Source organism: Vigna unguiculata, chromosome 5 (assembly GCF_004118075.2).
Source record: "Vigna unguiculata cultivar IT97K-499-35 chromosome 5, ASM411807v1, whole genome shotgun sequence".
Taxonomy (NCBI): domain Eukaryota; kingdom Viridiplantae; phylum Streptophyta; class Magnoliopsida; order Fabales; family Fabaceae; genus Vigna; species Vigna unguiculata.
The window spans coordinates 32,541,069-32,554,277 of record NC_040283.1 but is presented as its reverse complement, the minus strand read 5'-3'; the positions used below and the strand labels follow the sequence as shown (position 1 = coordinate 32,554,277).

The 13,209-nt window shown below is 30.5% G+C and overlaps 1 protein-coding gene across 1 annotated transcript; it reads right to left on the bottom strand.

Annotated features, from left to right (window-relative positions):
- Positions 1–4,514: 4,514 nt before the first annotated feature.
- LOC114184169 (protein SRG1-like) lies at positions 4,515–10,354 on the bottom strand. Its single transcript, XM_028071433.1, has 4 exons — positions 10,004–10,354; positions 9,637–9,884; positions 8,173–8,497; positions 4,515–4,942 (listed from the first exon to the last, which is right to left on the bottom strand). Exons 1-4 carry the CDS (start codon positions 10,262–10,264, stop codon positions 4,688–4,690), a joined length of 1,089 nt encoding a protein of 362 aa, XP_027927234.1. The 5' UTR covers positions 10,265–10,354; the 3' UTR covers positions 4,515–4,687.
- Positions 10,355–13,209: the final 2,855 nt, after the last annotated feature.

Sequence of the window (13,209 nt, the reverse complement as noted above, 5' to 3'; positions counted from 1 at the left end):
TGAAATGAATTTGAAAATTAGTTTTATTATGAGTGTTATGTTTCATTGGTGTTTATTTTGTTCAAATTCATCGTTGTATCAAAGTTGATATATCTTTATTATTGAAGTAAATGTGATTAGATTTTTTTTGGTACAAAGAGTGTTATAATGAAAAATACTCACATTGAGAAGGAGATGGTGTAAGGCCCATTAATTTTGGCTTACTAATTTTCTGTCCTAAAGTTAAGGGCTACCCTCTTGTGTTTGGGCCTAGGGTTGGCCCAATTGATAAAACCCCTTTCAGGATGTCCTAACACTCACTTTGCACTCTTGCAGAAAAATCCAGCAGCCGTCACTCTCCTTACCCCTCACAGAACGCTCTGCTAGGGTTTGCCTAAGGTCCCTTTCGAGCTAGCTCAGACCAGTTCCTACTCCGCGTAAGTGCCCTCCTAGCTTGTATGTATTTTTTTTCCTGGGCATTAAGTCCAGTCAGGTCTTCGTAACAAATTCCCCTTGGTTCTGTTCCTCCATTGTTTTCCAGCTCTTTAGCTGTTCTCGGGACAACAATACTAGCTATCGTGCTGCCAAGACTTCCGTTAACCCTTCTTCCAGGTACGGGAAGTTAGGGTTTCCAGTTCTGTGTTGTTTTGACTTGTTTGAGGGTTGGTTACTAATTGTATGGTTAAATTCTTCGTTTTGATGCGTGAAAGTACTCTGTATGGTTGGTTGGTCTATAAAACATGCGCGTTGCAGGTGCGAACAGTGGCAGACACTGTTAGACTCGCCCAGGCGAGATGTGCAGAGGCTCGCCCAGAGCTTTCTGCGCGAGTGGTCGCTTAGGCGACCAGGGTGTGTTTCGAGCGAGCACACAACTCGCCCAGGCGAGAGGGATCTCGCTTAAGCGAGGTCCCACGTTGCCTTCTTGTTCCTGTTGAGCCCTCGCCTAGGCGGAAGGGGACTCGTCTGGGCGAGACTGTCTCGCCTGAGCGAGATCCCTCAGCCTGAGCGAGGTGCTGGGCGAGGCAGTGCTGTGGTTGAATATTTGTTTATTCTTGAATGGTTTGTTTTGGTTGGGTATGAATGCATGATGAATGATATGTATATAATGGAGTATGAGGTATACGTGGTATGATTCCTGGATGCATGAAAGTTGGCATGATCTCTACATGACTTGTATATGATGAGTTGGTTACATATATGTGTGGGTGGGGTCACAGACTTGGTATGAGCAATAATGAATCTTGGTGGTTGGTAAAGCTTTGGTATGGTTGGCATGAGGAGAAACACCTTACACATGATCGAGAATAACGAGTTGGTAATGATTCAATATATGAGCAATGGAGTTTGTTGTGGGTTTTGGGTTGAAACCTTGTGTGCAATGTATGTATAAATCCCTGGTTGTATATGTATGCTGGTCCGTGTCAGTGCATAATACCTTGGGGTCTCTAGGTGAGACTTTCAGGATTGCGCTTCAGTGGTCGGGACGTAATTCCATGGCCCCTGTTAGTGGGTGTCCATGGTGGTGCCCCATCTGTATAACTAGGTAAGGATTCAAGGTAAGGACTTCATCCTGACACTCTAAGGAGCCAGTTAGTCTCACTTAGAGCGGACTGACCCTTGTGGTGAGAGTAGTAGGAGGCCTGAAATTCATCAAGGGCTAACCTTGTGGTGAGGGATATTTGATTCATCGTAACACTTGTAACACATAGCTCGGGGGTGAGCAGCTCAGGGTCGAGCAGAGGTATCCATCACAAGTGCAAGCATCCGCTGAATCCGACCAAGTTATACGTATCCGGATGAGTCGAGTCGAGTCGTAGTGTATCGATTGAGAGTCATAACATGTTTGGTTGATTATTTGGATGTGAGATGATGAAAATGCTTTTGACTTTATGATGCATATGTTGTTGGCTATAGCTTACCCGTTTCGTTGCATGGTTGTGTTGTATGTGGCTGTTCTTTCTTGCGATGATCATCGACTTGGTTGATGGGAGCAGATGGGCGAAGTTCTCGTGGTCAACAAGGGAATGGTGATTCCACCGCTTAGCCGTCTGGGCTGGATCTTACACTTCTCTTCTTGATGTCTTCTTTAGGGCTATGGCCCCTGTATTCGTTGTCTTTGGATTGTAAACTCTTAGTTAACCTTATATCCTGCTTTTGTTGGCATCGTGGTGTGTCTGGTTTTGTAGGGGTGATGTTGGGAACCCTAGGACTGCGTGATTTTACTATCTTATGTGTGACGCTTCCTTTAATTGTGTTTATAAATTAAATAGGACGTTACAGATGGTTGATAATTCATCAGAATTTTCACATTTGTTATAAAAAAATCATCATTAAAATATTTCTGAGAATGTTTTTCTTGAGAAAAAAAATATTAATATATCGACTTATAAATTCATTAAATTAAAGTTTTAGGTATGTTAATATATTCTATGAATTAGAATTAGATTTTGTTGATATTATCGGTAAATCGGAAAGATCCATCGATATTTAATCACATTAAATATGAAGATTAAAGAGTTTTAATATACAATTAATAGGTTTAAATTTTGATTAAAATAATTTATAAATAGTTCTGAAAGTATATTACAATGACATTTGAATTCTTTTACACATAATTTCTTGAAGAATCTTTCTTCCATAAGGAGAATCACCATTGGGCAAGATGAAAAGAAAGGCCAAAAAATAAGAAGAAAGCAAAGACAAAAAGGGAAACCCTCATCTCATTTAAATATATATAAAAGAAGAGAAACAGAAACAAGAAAAACAGAAGGAGCAAAATAATGCCAAAAGATAAGACAAGAAGATATTAGAGGCTATAGTCTACTGTGACAGAGGAGTCACTAGACACTAGAAGATGCAAACTATTAGATTTTATCATTAAAATAATGAAATTCAATTCAATTCAATGAGATAGAACTTTATCTTTATATTATATGGTAAAAATTGATTTTATCTTACAAACCGATCGCTTGATTTTGAATTAAAATAATCCAACCAACCACCGAAGAGAGATGAATCGATTGCTGCTTGCTCGTGTTCTTTTGCATATTCAAATTCAATTTGCATTTCAACTCCTAATCAACACGTGCTTATACGCCTTAGTTTCTTCCTCCACCGATTCACCCCCAACAGAATGTTAAATTCTTCTAGGTCTTACTAATTAAATGATAAACGTTCAACTAACAATTAAAAAGAGTGGATGATTTCTGACAATTCACATCCAACTATTAAGAGCATCAAAAATATATAAAAAAGAATAAAAATAAAAAATGTTAAAGTATAGAGGTAGTGGAAGATTCTTGACCTTACATTAATAATTCACACACGTAATGATAATAAAGTTCTACTTTAACAATTTTACGTCCTTCACAAATCATAAGGTTCAATTTATAAGATGAACATAATAGCAAACATAAAGAAACAAATACAAATATGAAATGCTAAAAAGTATTAAAACAAATACAATGTCCAATGTAAAAATATAAAATTTCTGCTATATAAAGTTTCTTTCCTGATCATTATTACGTTTTACAAATATTGTGTAAGTAGATCAAATCATAACTGAATCATGATATTTTGAATTGTTACGCTATTAATCATAAAAGTTCTGTCTTTTAATCATAAATTATTATAACTTTCTGTTCAATGCTATATAATTGATAAAACAATCAATACTAAAAATAATTACATCAAATACATTGATCATTTGTAACATTTAGATTATTATATATATATATATATATATATATATATATATATATATATATATATATATATATACACTGTAATTGTTAATCTAATTATAAGTGTTAATCTAACATGTACACTACTAAAAATTCTCATGAGATTCTTTTTGTAAATTTGTTAAAAAAGTTTGTAAGAAAAGACTTTTTTCTGTCATTTTTTTTAGAAATTTTATTTGGTAGATAATTCTTTCGTGAGTAATTACTTTTTACAAAATTATAAAATTTGTAAGTATTTCTTATAAAATTTGTTATGGAAAATATTTTATACAAAATATTTTGAAAAAAGTTGGTAACAATTTCTTGCAATTTTTTTTTATAACAAAATCTGTAAGTATTCTTTAAGAAAAAATTTGCAAAACAAAATTAACAAGAAAAAGTAATTTTTTTAGTAGTAATGGAGATAATACAAATAACATAAATAGGAAACAAAAGAATAAAAAAAATTATGTCCTTTAATTTTAAGTAATTAATCCATAAATCTTTAAAATTTTAATTTCTTTTAAAATTTTCTATCCAAACAACATAATATATTTTTTTAAAAATTTTAAATTATTCGTGCCGATATCCTCTAAAAATACCATTGAAACACACCCTTAAATTTACAATCCAGTAAATTTTACCACATCATTCACATTTTAATATCTAGTAGCTTTTAAACGACAAATAGATAAACTAAAAAAACCGAACTTCAAAGAATAATTTTACATTTGCAGCCATATTTTTTATATAGTAATACATTTGTGATTATATAATGAACACAAAACTAATCAACAAAGGAAACGTGAGCAATTTAGATTGGACATCAAGCATACATTAATTATGTAGATGACAAATTACATTACACATGCTAGTGGACCAGTGGACCACATTCAGTATCTTACAAATGATTCACTGTGCACATTATTATACATATAAACTTTTCTATTGTGCACATACAACCCTGCTTAAAACATCTTTGTTCCCTAATTAGGATGATCTATTTTCATGTTATCTCTGTTGGACTTTCCTTTAAGTTTTCGAGCAAAAAAGTCCTTAAAATACTGATCCACTCTGATGCTTTTGAACTGTGGTGGTGTTTGATCAGTTATCAGACATGGCGAAGGACCAATGACAGCATCTTCTCTAGGGCTGTAGAAAGTTCCAAATGAAAGTCTTTCCTTCTCAGAGTTCACTGTTGCTCGATGCTCAACACTTCGATATGTTCCATTGGTAATAATCTATGCCATAGAAATGCAAATTTAAAAATTGAAAGTAAAATCTCATTAGGATATATATAGAACACATGTAGAAAAAGAAAAATAATCATTTCAATGATTATAAGCGAAATTTTCTGTGTTGTTCAGTTGCTATATATATGATAGATTATAGCAATAATTTCATTCAATGTGGAAGAAACAACCCACCCGTCAATATCAGTGTTGAAATTTGGCCATAGAAAATGACACATGATTTCATTTCCACAAAATGATTACGTTTGATTGGCTTAAAGACTAATCGAGATATCATGTTATCAAGAAGATGCAATTTACAACTTTTTTGCATGCAAAAATGACTAAGTTACTGCAAGCAAACAACAATTCATTAAGCAATTCTATAACTGAAATAAGAGTTAATTCTTACATCTTTAAACTGTCTAATTGTATGTTAATTTTACAATTATATATATATATATATATATATATATATATATATATATATATATCGATTGACGTATATAGTCTCTCTGCTGTTAAGTTGCCATCATAACTGCCGTATTGACATATATTGACGTATATGTAAATTTTACAATTATATATATTTTCTGTTTGCTGTGTTGACAGCAAATGAACATCATGAATGTGGTGACAGGGCCACGAGCGTTGAATCTATTATGGACCAGTAATTTTATATTGAATTTCAGAAAGACACTTGAATTTTCTATTCTTGTATTGAGCACAATTAATATATTATAAAAAAACTAACACAAAAAGAAAATATGATTTTAATGATAATAAATAATTAATTATTATAATGAAAATTTTAGATATTAATTTAAAAATTAAAAATTATTAATAATTAAAATAATTTTTATTATGAATTGATTTTTAAATTAGTTTAGGAATAGGTCATTAATATTAATTATTAATATTTTAAATATCAAAAAAATTGATTCTTATTATAAAATTTGTTTTCACATTGATCTTTAGATATATTTTTATCATTAAAATTAGTTATTATTCAAAAAAAATTTATAATATAAATTTATATAATAATTACAAAAAATCCAAATCCTGTACAGTTAACGGTGTTTTAAGCCATTAGAAATTATTAATCAGAATTTTAAACATCGGTGCAAATAGATCATTTAATTCCTCGAATATGTCTCGGATTTGAAACAAAAAATTATAATTTCATATAAAATGCTGACAATTTTGAAATTATCGTAAAATTATAGACTTCAATTATTGAGCAACCACTGCCCAGACGTTTCCAATAACTTAAAAAATGTCACTTTTTATTAAAATATTATTTTCAGTAACAAAGTTATGTATAGTTTTTTATTTTACAGATAACCAAAGCCTATATCATTAATAGCTTCAGTTGATGTGGAACTACCGCCTCTAAGTTCCTAATAATTTAAAAAATGTCACTGCTATTTTAAAATATTTTATCTAAATGGCAGATATACTTTGCAATTTTATCTTTCTATGTACTAACTGAAACTATTATCTCTTGTAAAGAAATTTGACAATTCCTCTCTAATGCACATGAATTTAAAGAGAATGAAGGAAAGTTTGTGCTAAATATATAGTAAAATTGTACAATATAATGTGTAATAATTATGTGGAAACATGTACCTTGTGCTTTATTTGTAGTGATTTGGTTAAAATTTTTATAAATGTATTGTTGTATTTGGGCTGTGTCTAAATGTTTCTGGTTGTTTTGTTTATCTCCATGTTCGTTATGTAGTCAGAAAGAAAAACTAAAGTTATTAAAAAGAAAATTGTAGAATAAGGTTTTGGTTATTGTAAAAATCGAAACATATAGTGCAAAATAGGTTTCAGTTAATATTAGAACTGAAGTTTATTTTCCTTCAAGTTTTAAATAGTTTCAAATTATTTTTGAAATTTCAAAGCCTACACTTCGGTTGCCAAAAAAAGAAACATATAGTAGAATAGGCTTTGATTATTTCCAAAATCGAAGTCTATTCTCAAATTTATTTTTGAAATTGTAAAAAGAATAAGATTCGGTTGAATCATTAAACTGAACCCTACTGTATTATTTTTATATTTTCATTCTTTTTCTAGTTGTTTTAGGCTTGGATTTTAATAAAGACCACGAAAGTCTAATCTTAAAGTATATGCTTTGGAAATCAAAGTCAAATTTTGTTATTTTTATTTTTTACATCGTCTGTGTAAGCTTTAGTTGTATAACCAAAGTATAATGTTAAAACAAATCGGTGACAATAAATGGATGAGTAGGGATTTCAAAAAAATTCGTATCCGCAAGTATCCGTGGATAAAATCCGTAACAGATAGGAAACAAATATTAAAAATGGATATCCGTTACATGCGGGTATGAGTCTTTTTGATACCCGCATGTTAATGGGGCAGGTACGGGTATAATAGTATCCATATCCGTGGATACCTGTACCCGCTAAACTTTAATTCACAAAAATACCCTTTTATATATATATATATATATATATATGTATTTATGTATATTAGTAAAAAAATATTATGAGTCTTCATTCAGTAATGGTGATCGGATTCTTATCCCACATTGGAGTAGATTACTTCCAGCTACTATGGAGGCATTGATGTGTCTCCAAGACTGGTTATGGACCAACATGGAAGGTAATGAAATTAACATTTTTACTTAGATATTTTAATTAAGTGATTGTTAGAAAATTTATGTTTTTAGGTTTTTCTAGATTAAAATTGGATAACATGAAACTTTATATAATGTTGCAAGATGTGGACATTGATGAAGTTAGTAATTTCTTTAATATTTCATTTAAAAATAAACTACAATATAAATTGTTAGTGATTTTTTATTTGTTTGTTTTTCAAAAATTTATCGGAAAAGGTGGATTTGTTGATCCAAACACTAATTATAGTTAAATATTTTTTTAAAATATTTTTTTAAATACCTGCGGGTACCCGTGGATACCCGCAGATATAAATAAAATAGACAAGTACCCGCATAATGGATACTTAACGGATATGGGTATAGATATGAGATAAATATTTATCCAACGAGTAGGGTACGGGAAAACTATTACCCGTACCCTATCCGTCCATTGAAATTCCTAAATGAGATTCTAAAACTTTCGAGGGTAGGTAAGTTTTTTTCTTTTTTCATGAAAGTCTATAAATGGATGAGATTCTAAAACTTTTTAAAAATTAAGAAATAAAAACCCTAGACAGTTAAAGTTAAGATCATAAATATGTGTATATTTTGTTACCTCCAAGATGTCCCCAACATTAACAATGAAGGCCTCAGGCAAGGGTTTAACAGGAACCCACATTCCATCTTTTCTTATCTGCAATCCTTCTTGTTCATTGAGTTGTAAGAGGATGGTGAGAGCTGTTGGATCTGAATGATTGGTTAGGCCAATCACTTTTTCTGGTTCAGGACAAGGAGGGTAATAATTCATTCTCATCATTTGTAACCCGTTTTCAAATAACTCCTTTATTTCCACTTCTTCTATCCCCAATGCTTTTGCCAAATGCCCAAGAATATCCATAGCCAGATCCTTCATCTTTTCTGAGTAAACTTTTAGAGTGTCCCTGCATCATGGCAAAAACCAATTACTTAAGGGATAACCATTCATGAACATGAACATGGCACTTATAAGATGAGTTTTCGAAAAGATTCCATTAAGGGATACACACCAACAATGAAATCATGGTCAAATTTAACATCACTTTCAAATTGTGATAATGAAATTATAATTTTTGTTTTTTATTCAACTTTCTTATTAAATAGTGCGAAGCAGTTCACACCTGAATTTTTAAACAAAATATAACTAATAAAAAATTGATTGGTAAAAAACGTTTCAAATTAATATTTAAATTTTTATATCATTTAATATATTTTATTTCAACGATAAAAAGGACATGCATAAAAATTTAATATAATTAAATTAATTAAAAGAAATATATTCATTTATTTTTTAAATTTAAAAATATTATCAAAGTTTAACATTAACGAATTTCAACCTCGTATTAAAGTTGAAAGACTTAAAACATAATTTAACTTATAATGTGGAAAGGAATGTGGTTGACTATAGTTGGAGAAATTTGGAGACATAGGAATGAGGTGATCTTTAAGCAAAAGAAAGTTGACACTGAAGAGATTTCTAGTCTTGCTCAAGTTAACGCTTGGACTTGGTTGAAACATAAAATTCATTCGGTAAAGTTTTCATATAGTGATTGGTACTTCGCTCCTATTGTGTGTTTAAAATCTCTATGATATGATGCTTTCTGTGTTTAAGTTGTCAGGTGAGCATGAAAAGGATTCCCATGTCTAAAGGAATGAGCTTTTCATCAGTGATTTTACACTTCTTTGGTTACTCCGTAACAACCAAGAGAACATAGTCTTGGGAGCGCAACAAACCATGCATACCTGGTTTTGTATTCACTTTCTGTGTAATCTTGTAGACTGGCCGGGGAAGGTGCGATATGGGTGGCTAATCTTATGATTCCTACCCAGCTTGACGTTGGGAAGGCATGACTCTAACATTGAAAGTCCAGATTATTATAGAAGCATAATTTTGGAGATGCACTGTATCTTTCTCTCATCTTTTTGTAAATGGATTAGAGCACCTCTCAAGTGCTCTATTATTAATTTAATTTAATTCTTTGCCAATAAAAAAAAATTTAACTTATAAATAATTCAGAATTTAACCATAAAGAAGAAAGAGAACCTAAAAGGAAGAGGGAGTTGTGGAAATAAGTGGGGCATTCTGGAGTGCTTTGGACGGGTGATCATGTAGAACATATCACTCCAATCTAGCTTTTGATCTTCACTAAAAACAAATGCTTGTCCAAAACCCTCCATGTGTTCTGGAGTTTGCCAAAACTTTTCCTTCTCTGTCATCGGAAGGTTGAAGAAATCTTCCATCTCCAACTTCACTTTCTCCACCATGGATGAGCTTATTCCATGGTTTATCAGCTGTGAAAAGATACTGAAATTCCATTAAATTTTGTTTTCTGAACTCATAATAAATTAACTTATTTTTAAAAAGAAAATAAGTATGAAATTAAAGAATAAAATGAGAAAAGAAAAGAGACCTGGAAGAATCCCCATTCCTTGCAAGCAAGGTGAAGCTTATCCAATTCAGAAGTTCCAGATTCTTGAGAAAGCAATCTGTGCATGTCAATAACTGGAATCTGAAGGGATCCAACATTAGGTTGTTGAGAAATATGCAGCATTTGTTGGTGATTTTGAGGCTGAATGTATCTTTGTGGAACAGTAACCAAATTTTGTTTGGCCAACTCTTGAACTGATGGTACCAAAAGAGAAGTTCCAGATACGTTCGAGAACTTTTCCATGATCTTAGTTTGCCAGAACAACACCCCTACCAAATAATCGTAAATGTTTCAACTTGTGAGAAGTGTCCCAACTAGACACTCATTAAATAATGCAATGACAACAGAAATATTTATCCTTTCCTTACTGGACCGAATTGATAAGTAACGTGCATGTCAAATATTTTTATTAAATTATTCACGGAATAAATTATGTCTTCATCTATTACAATTTTAGTACGACACTATTACTTAATTTAAAATTGTAAATGATGATCAAAGATTAACTTAATATATATGTTTTATGGTTGTTGAATATAACAGAATGTAAACATTAAATTCACTTTACTCATTTATATATTGAGCTTCACAAAAAAATAAGTATCCTAATTAGAATTTGGATTCTTTTTTTGAGTTTTGCTATTTGTTTCTCTATTATTTAAAATAAACGAATAAACATTGATTTTAATATTTTACAATATTTAAAAAATAATTTAAAATATCAACATCAGCATATTTTAAATATAACACAAAATATTTCAGTAAAGAACCTGTACTCATCCTAATTATCCTTTTTTGATAATATTTCAGTTCATGTAAATGCATTTGAAGATAAGATAGAATTGAATGAACCCAAAACAAATTAAAGACGCAGATAATGTTTACTGGTCGTCTGTCGTTCTGTATACAAGAGAGTCTTTTGAACACGTTTTTTCTAACGCAAATAATGAATAATTAATAATAATAATAATAATAATAATAATAATAAAATATAAAACATTACCAATGTCTTAATACGTCTACATAAAATGTTACTAGATAAATACCCTCAAAGAAATGTGAATATGTAGTCTTTTGAAGACAGATCTTCATTATAAAATATTAATCTTATATCGTGATGCAATTTATGATTTTTACAAATCTATTCAAACATTACAAAATATTATCCAAATTATATATTATTCCTCTTAGGCATAAACAGTGGCCAAGCTTAAATGATTGTGAGACATTTAGGTTCCTTAATATTTTTTCATATATATATATATATATATATATATATATATATATATATATATATATATATATATATATATATATATATATATACGCAATTTATTGCTGCATACAATAGATTTGACTCCTACAAATCATTGGTCAAAAACTACCTTCCGCAAACACTTCCAAAAAGTTATCTCTAGAATACTGTTTCAATCACTATTAGGCACATGGACATGTGCTTGTTTTGATTAAAAAAAAATAAAAATAATGGTTCTGTTTTGCTATATTATTTCTTTGTGTTTGTCGAAGAGTTAATAGAAAATGGTAACTGATAAAGGGTCTTCAAACAATTAGAAGAAACTTCTACATACATAATTTTAAATTTTCCACTATAAAGTATAGTGTTAATGGATCAACTATTTTAGTAATTTTGAACCTTCCTTTATTTTCTATGAGCATAATTATTTTTTGTTATTGATTTGGAATGAAATGTTTACATTGATGGTCTTTAAATTAGTAAACTAATTCTAGCTTTTCTTCCTGATAAAAATTCAATATAATTTCTGTTGCTAACCATCGAACCTTGCAATTCAAACACGTTATAGAATTGCTGTGAGTTTCTCTGACCTTGTTGGGCCACAGAAAATATTTCCAAAAGCTTGGAAATTTCAATCCATATTTCCATTTAAGCATCGTAGAGTGCTTTCAATGTAGCACGATTATGAAAATATTACACATATGATGAATGTGGAGACATTTGACTGTTGTAACTTTTTTTTTTCTTTTGTTGCAATGAAGACTCTATAAATGTCATATTTTATATTAATATTTGGTTCATTAAATTTGGTTCATTAACTCCGCATCTACTTACACATACCACTCACACCTACACATATAAGGATGTGAAAAAAATCCATGCCCGCAAGTATTTGTGGATAAAACCCGCAACGGGTAGAAAACGGATATTAAAAATGGATATCCGCTACCCGTGGATACGGATATTTTTGATACCCACATGTTAACGGGGCGGGTACGGATATCATAGTATTCGTACCCATAGATACCCGTACCCGCTAAACTTACCCCCTTGACATTCTTCTCTCTCATTTCTTTGAGATTGGACATATACATTAAACCTTGTATAGACAATGACGTTGATGGTATGCTTGTTGTCAAATGATAGAATCAAAATAAGAATACTTGACACGGGACAATTGAGGTTTATTATTTGTTTATTTTGTTTATTTTTCAGGAATCAACCAGAGAAAGTAGGTTTGTTGATCAAAGCACTAATTAAAGAATTTTCATTATGTTGAACGCCATTTTATATTTACTTTTACAATTATTTGGACTTATATAAAATTGAGTTTATTTGAACTTTATTTAAAATTCATGGCAGTGATATATTTTATTTTATTTGAATTTATGATTAAATATTTATTTTTTAAATAATTTTGCAAACACCCACGGATACTCGCGGATATGAAAAAAATAGGCGAGTACCCGCATAACGGATACCCGACAGATATGGATACGAGTATGTGGCATATATTTTCTTACAATTGTCATGTTTCAGGTTTGGAGCAGTAATCTAGAATGGAATTAAATGTGTTACCATAACTAAGAGTAATTGTGTAACGTTCAGTTATTGGTATAAAATAATGTAATATATTTTTGGATTAAATATGTTTTTGAACTTTTAACCTGTTTAGTCATTCATTTTTAATTATGCGTGAATTTAGTCCTTCTAACCAAATTTTGTTAAGTTTATATGACGTTTCAAGCTCATTTCATAATAGTATTTGAATAATTTACACCGTTTGACACATTTTCGCTTCAATGTTAACTCAAATATTATTATAAAATGTGTTTAAAATGTTAAATAAACTTAACAAAATTTGGTAAGAAAGACTAAATCCACGTATTTATAAAGATGAAAGACTAACTTGATATAAAGTTTCGAAGAAGAA

Bases quoted from the DNA above. Each gene is read 5' to 3' on its own strand.
- LOC114184169 (XM_028071433.1), bottom strand. From the start codon at position 10,264: ATGGAAAAGTTCTCGAACGTATCTGGAACTTCTCTTTTGGTACCATCA. The intron at 9,885-10,003 runs GTCTCTTTTCTT...ATCTTTTCACAG, and splicing joins AGGAATGGGGATTCTTCCAG to CTGATAAACCATGGAATAAG. The intron at 8,498-9,636 runs GTTCTCTTTCTT...GCCATGATGCAG, and splicing joins CAACTCCCTCTTCCTTTTAG to GGACACTCTAAAAGTTTACT.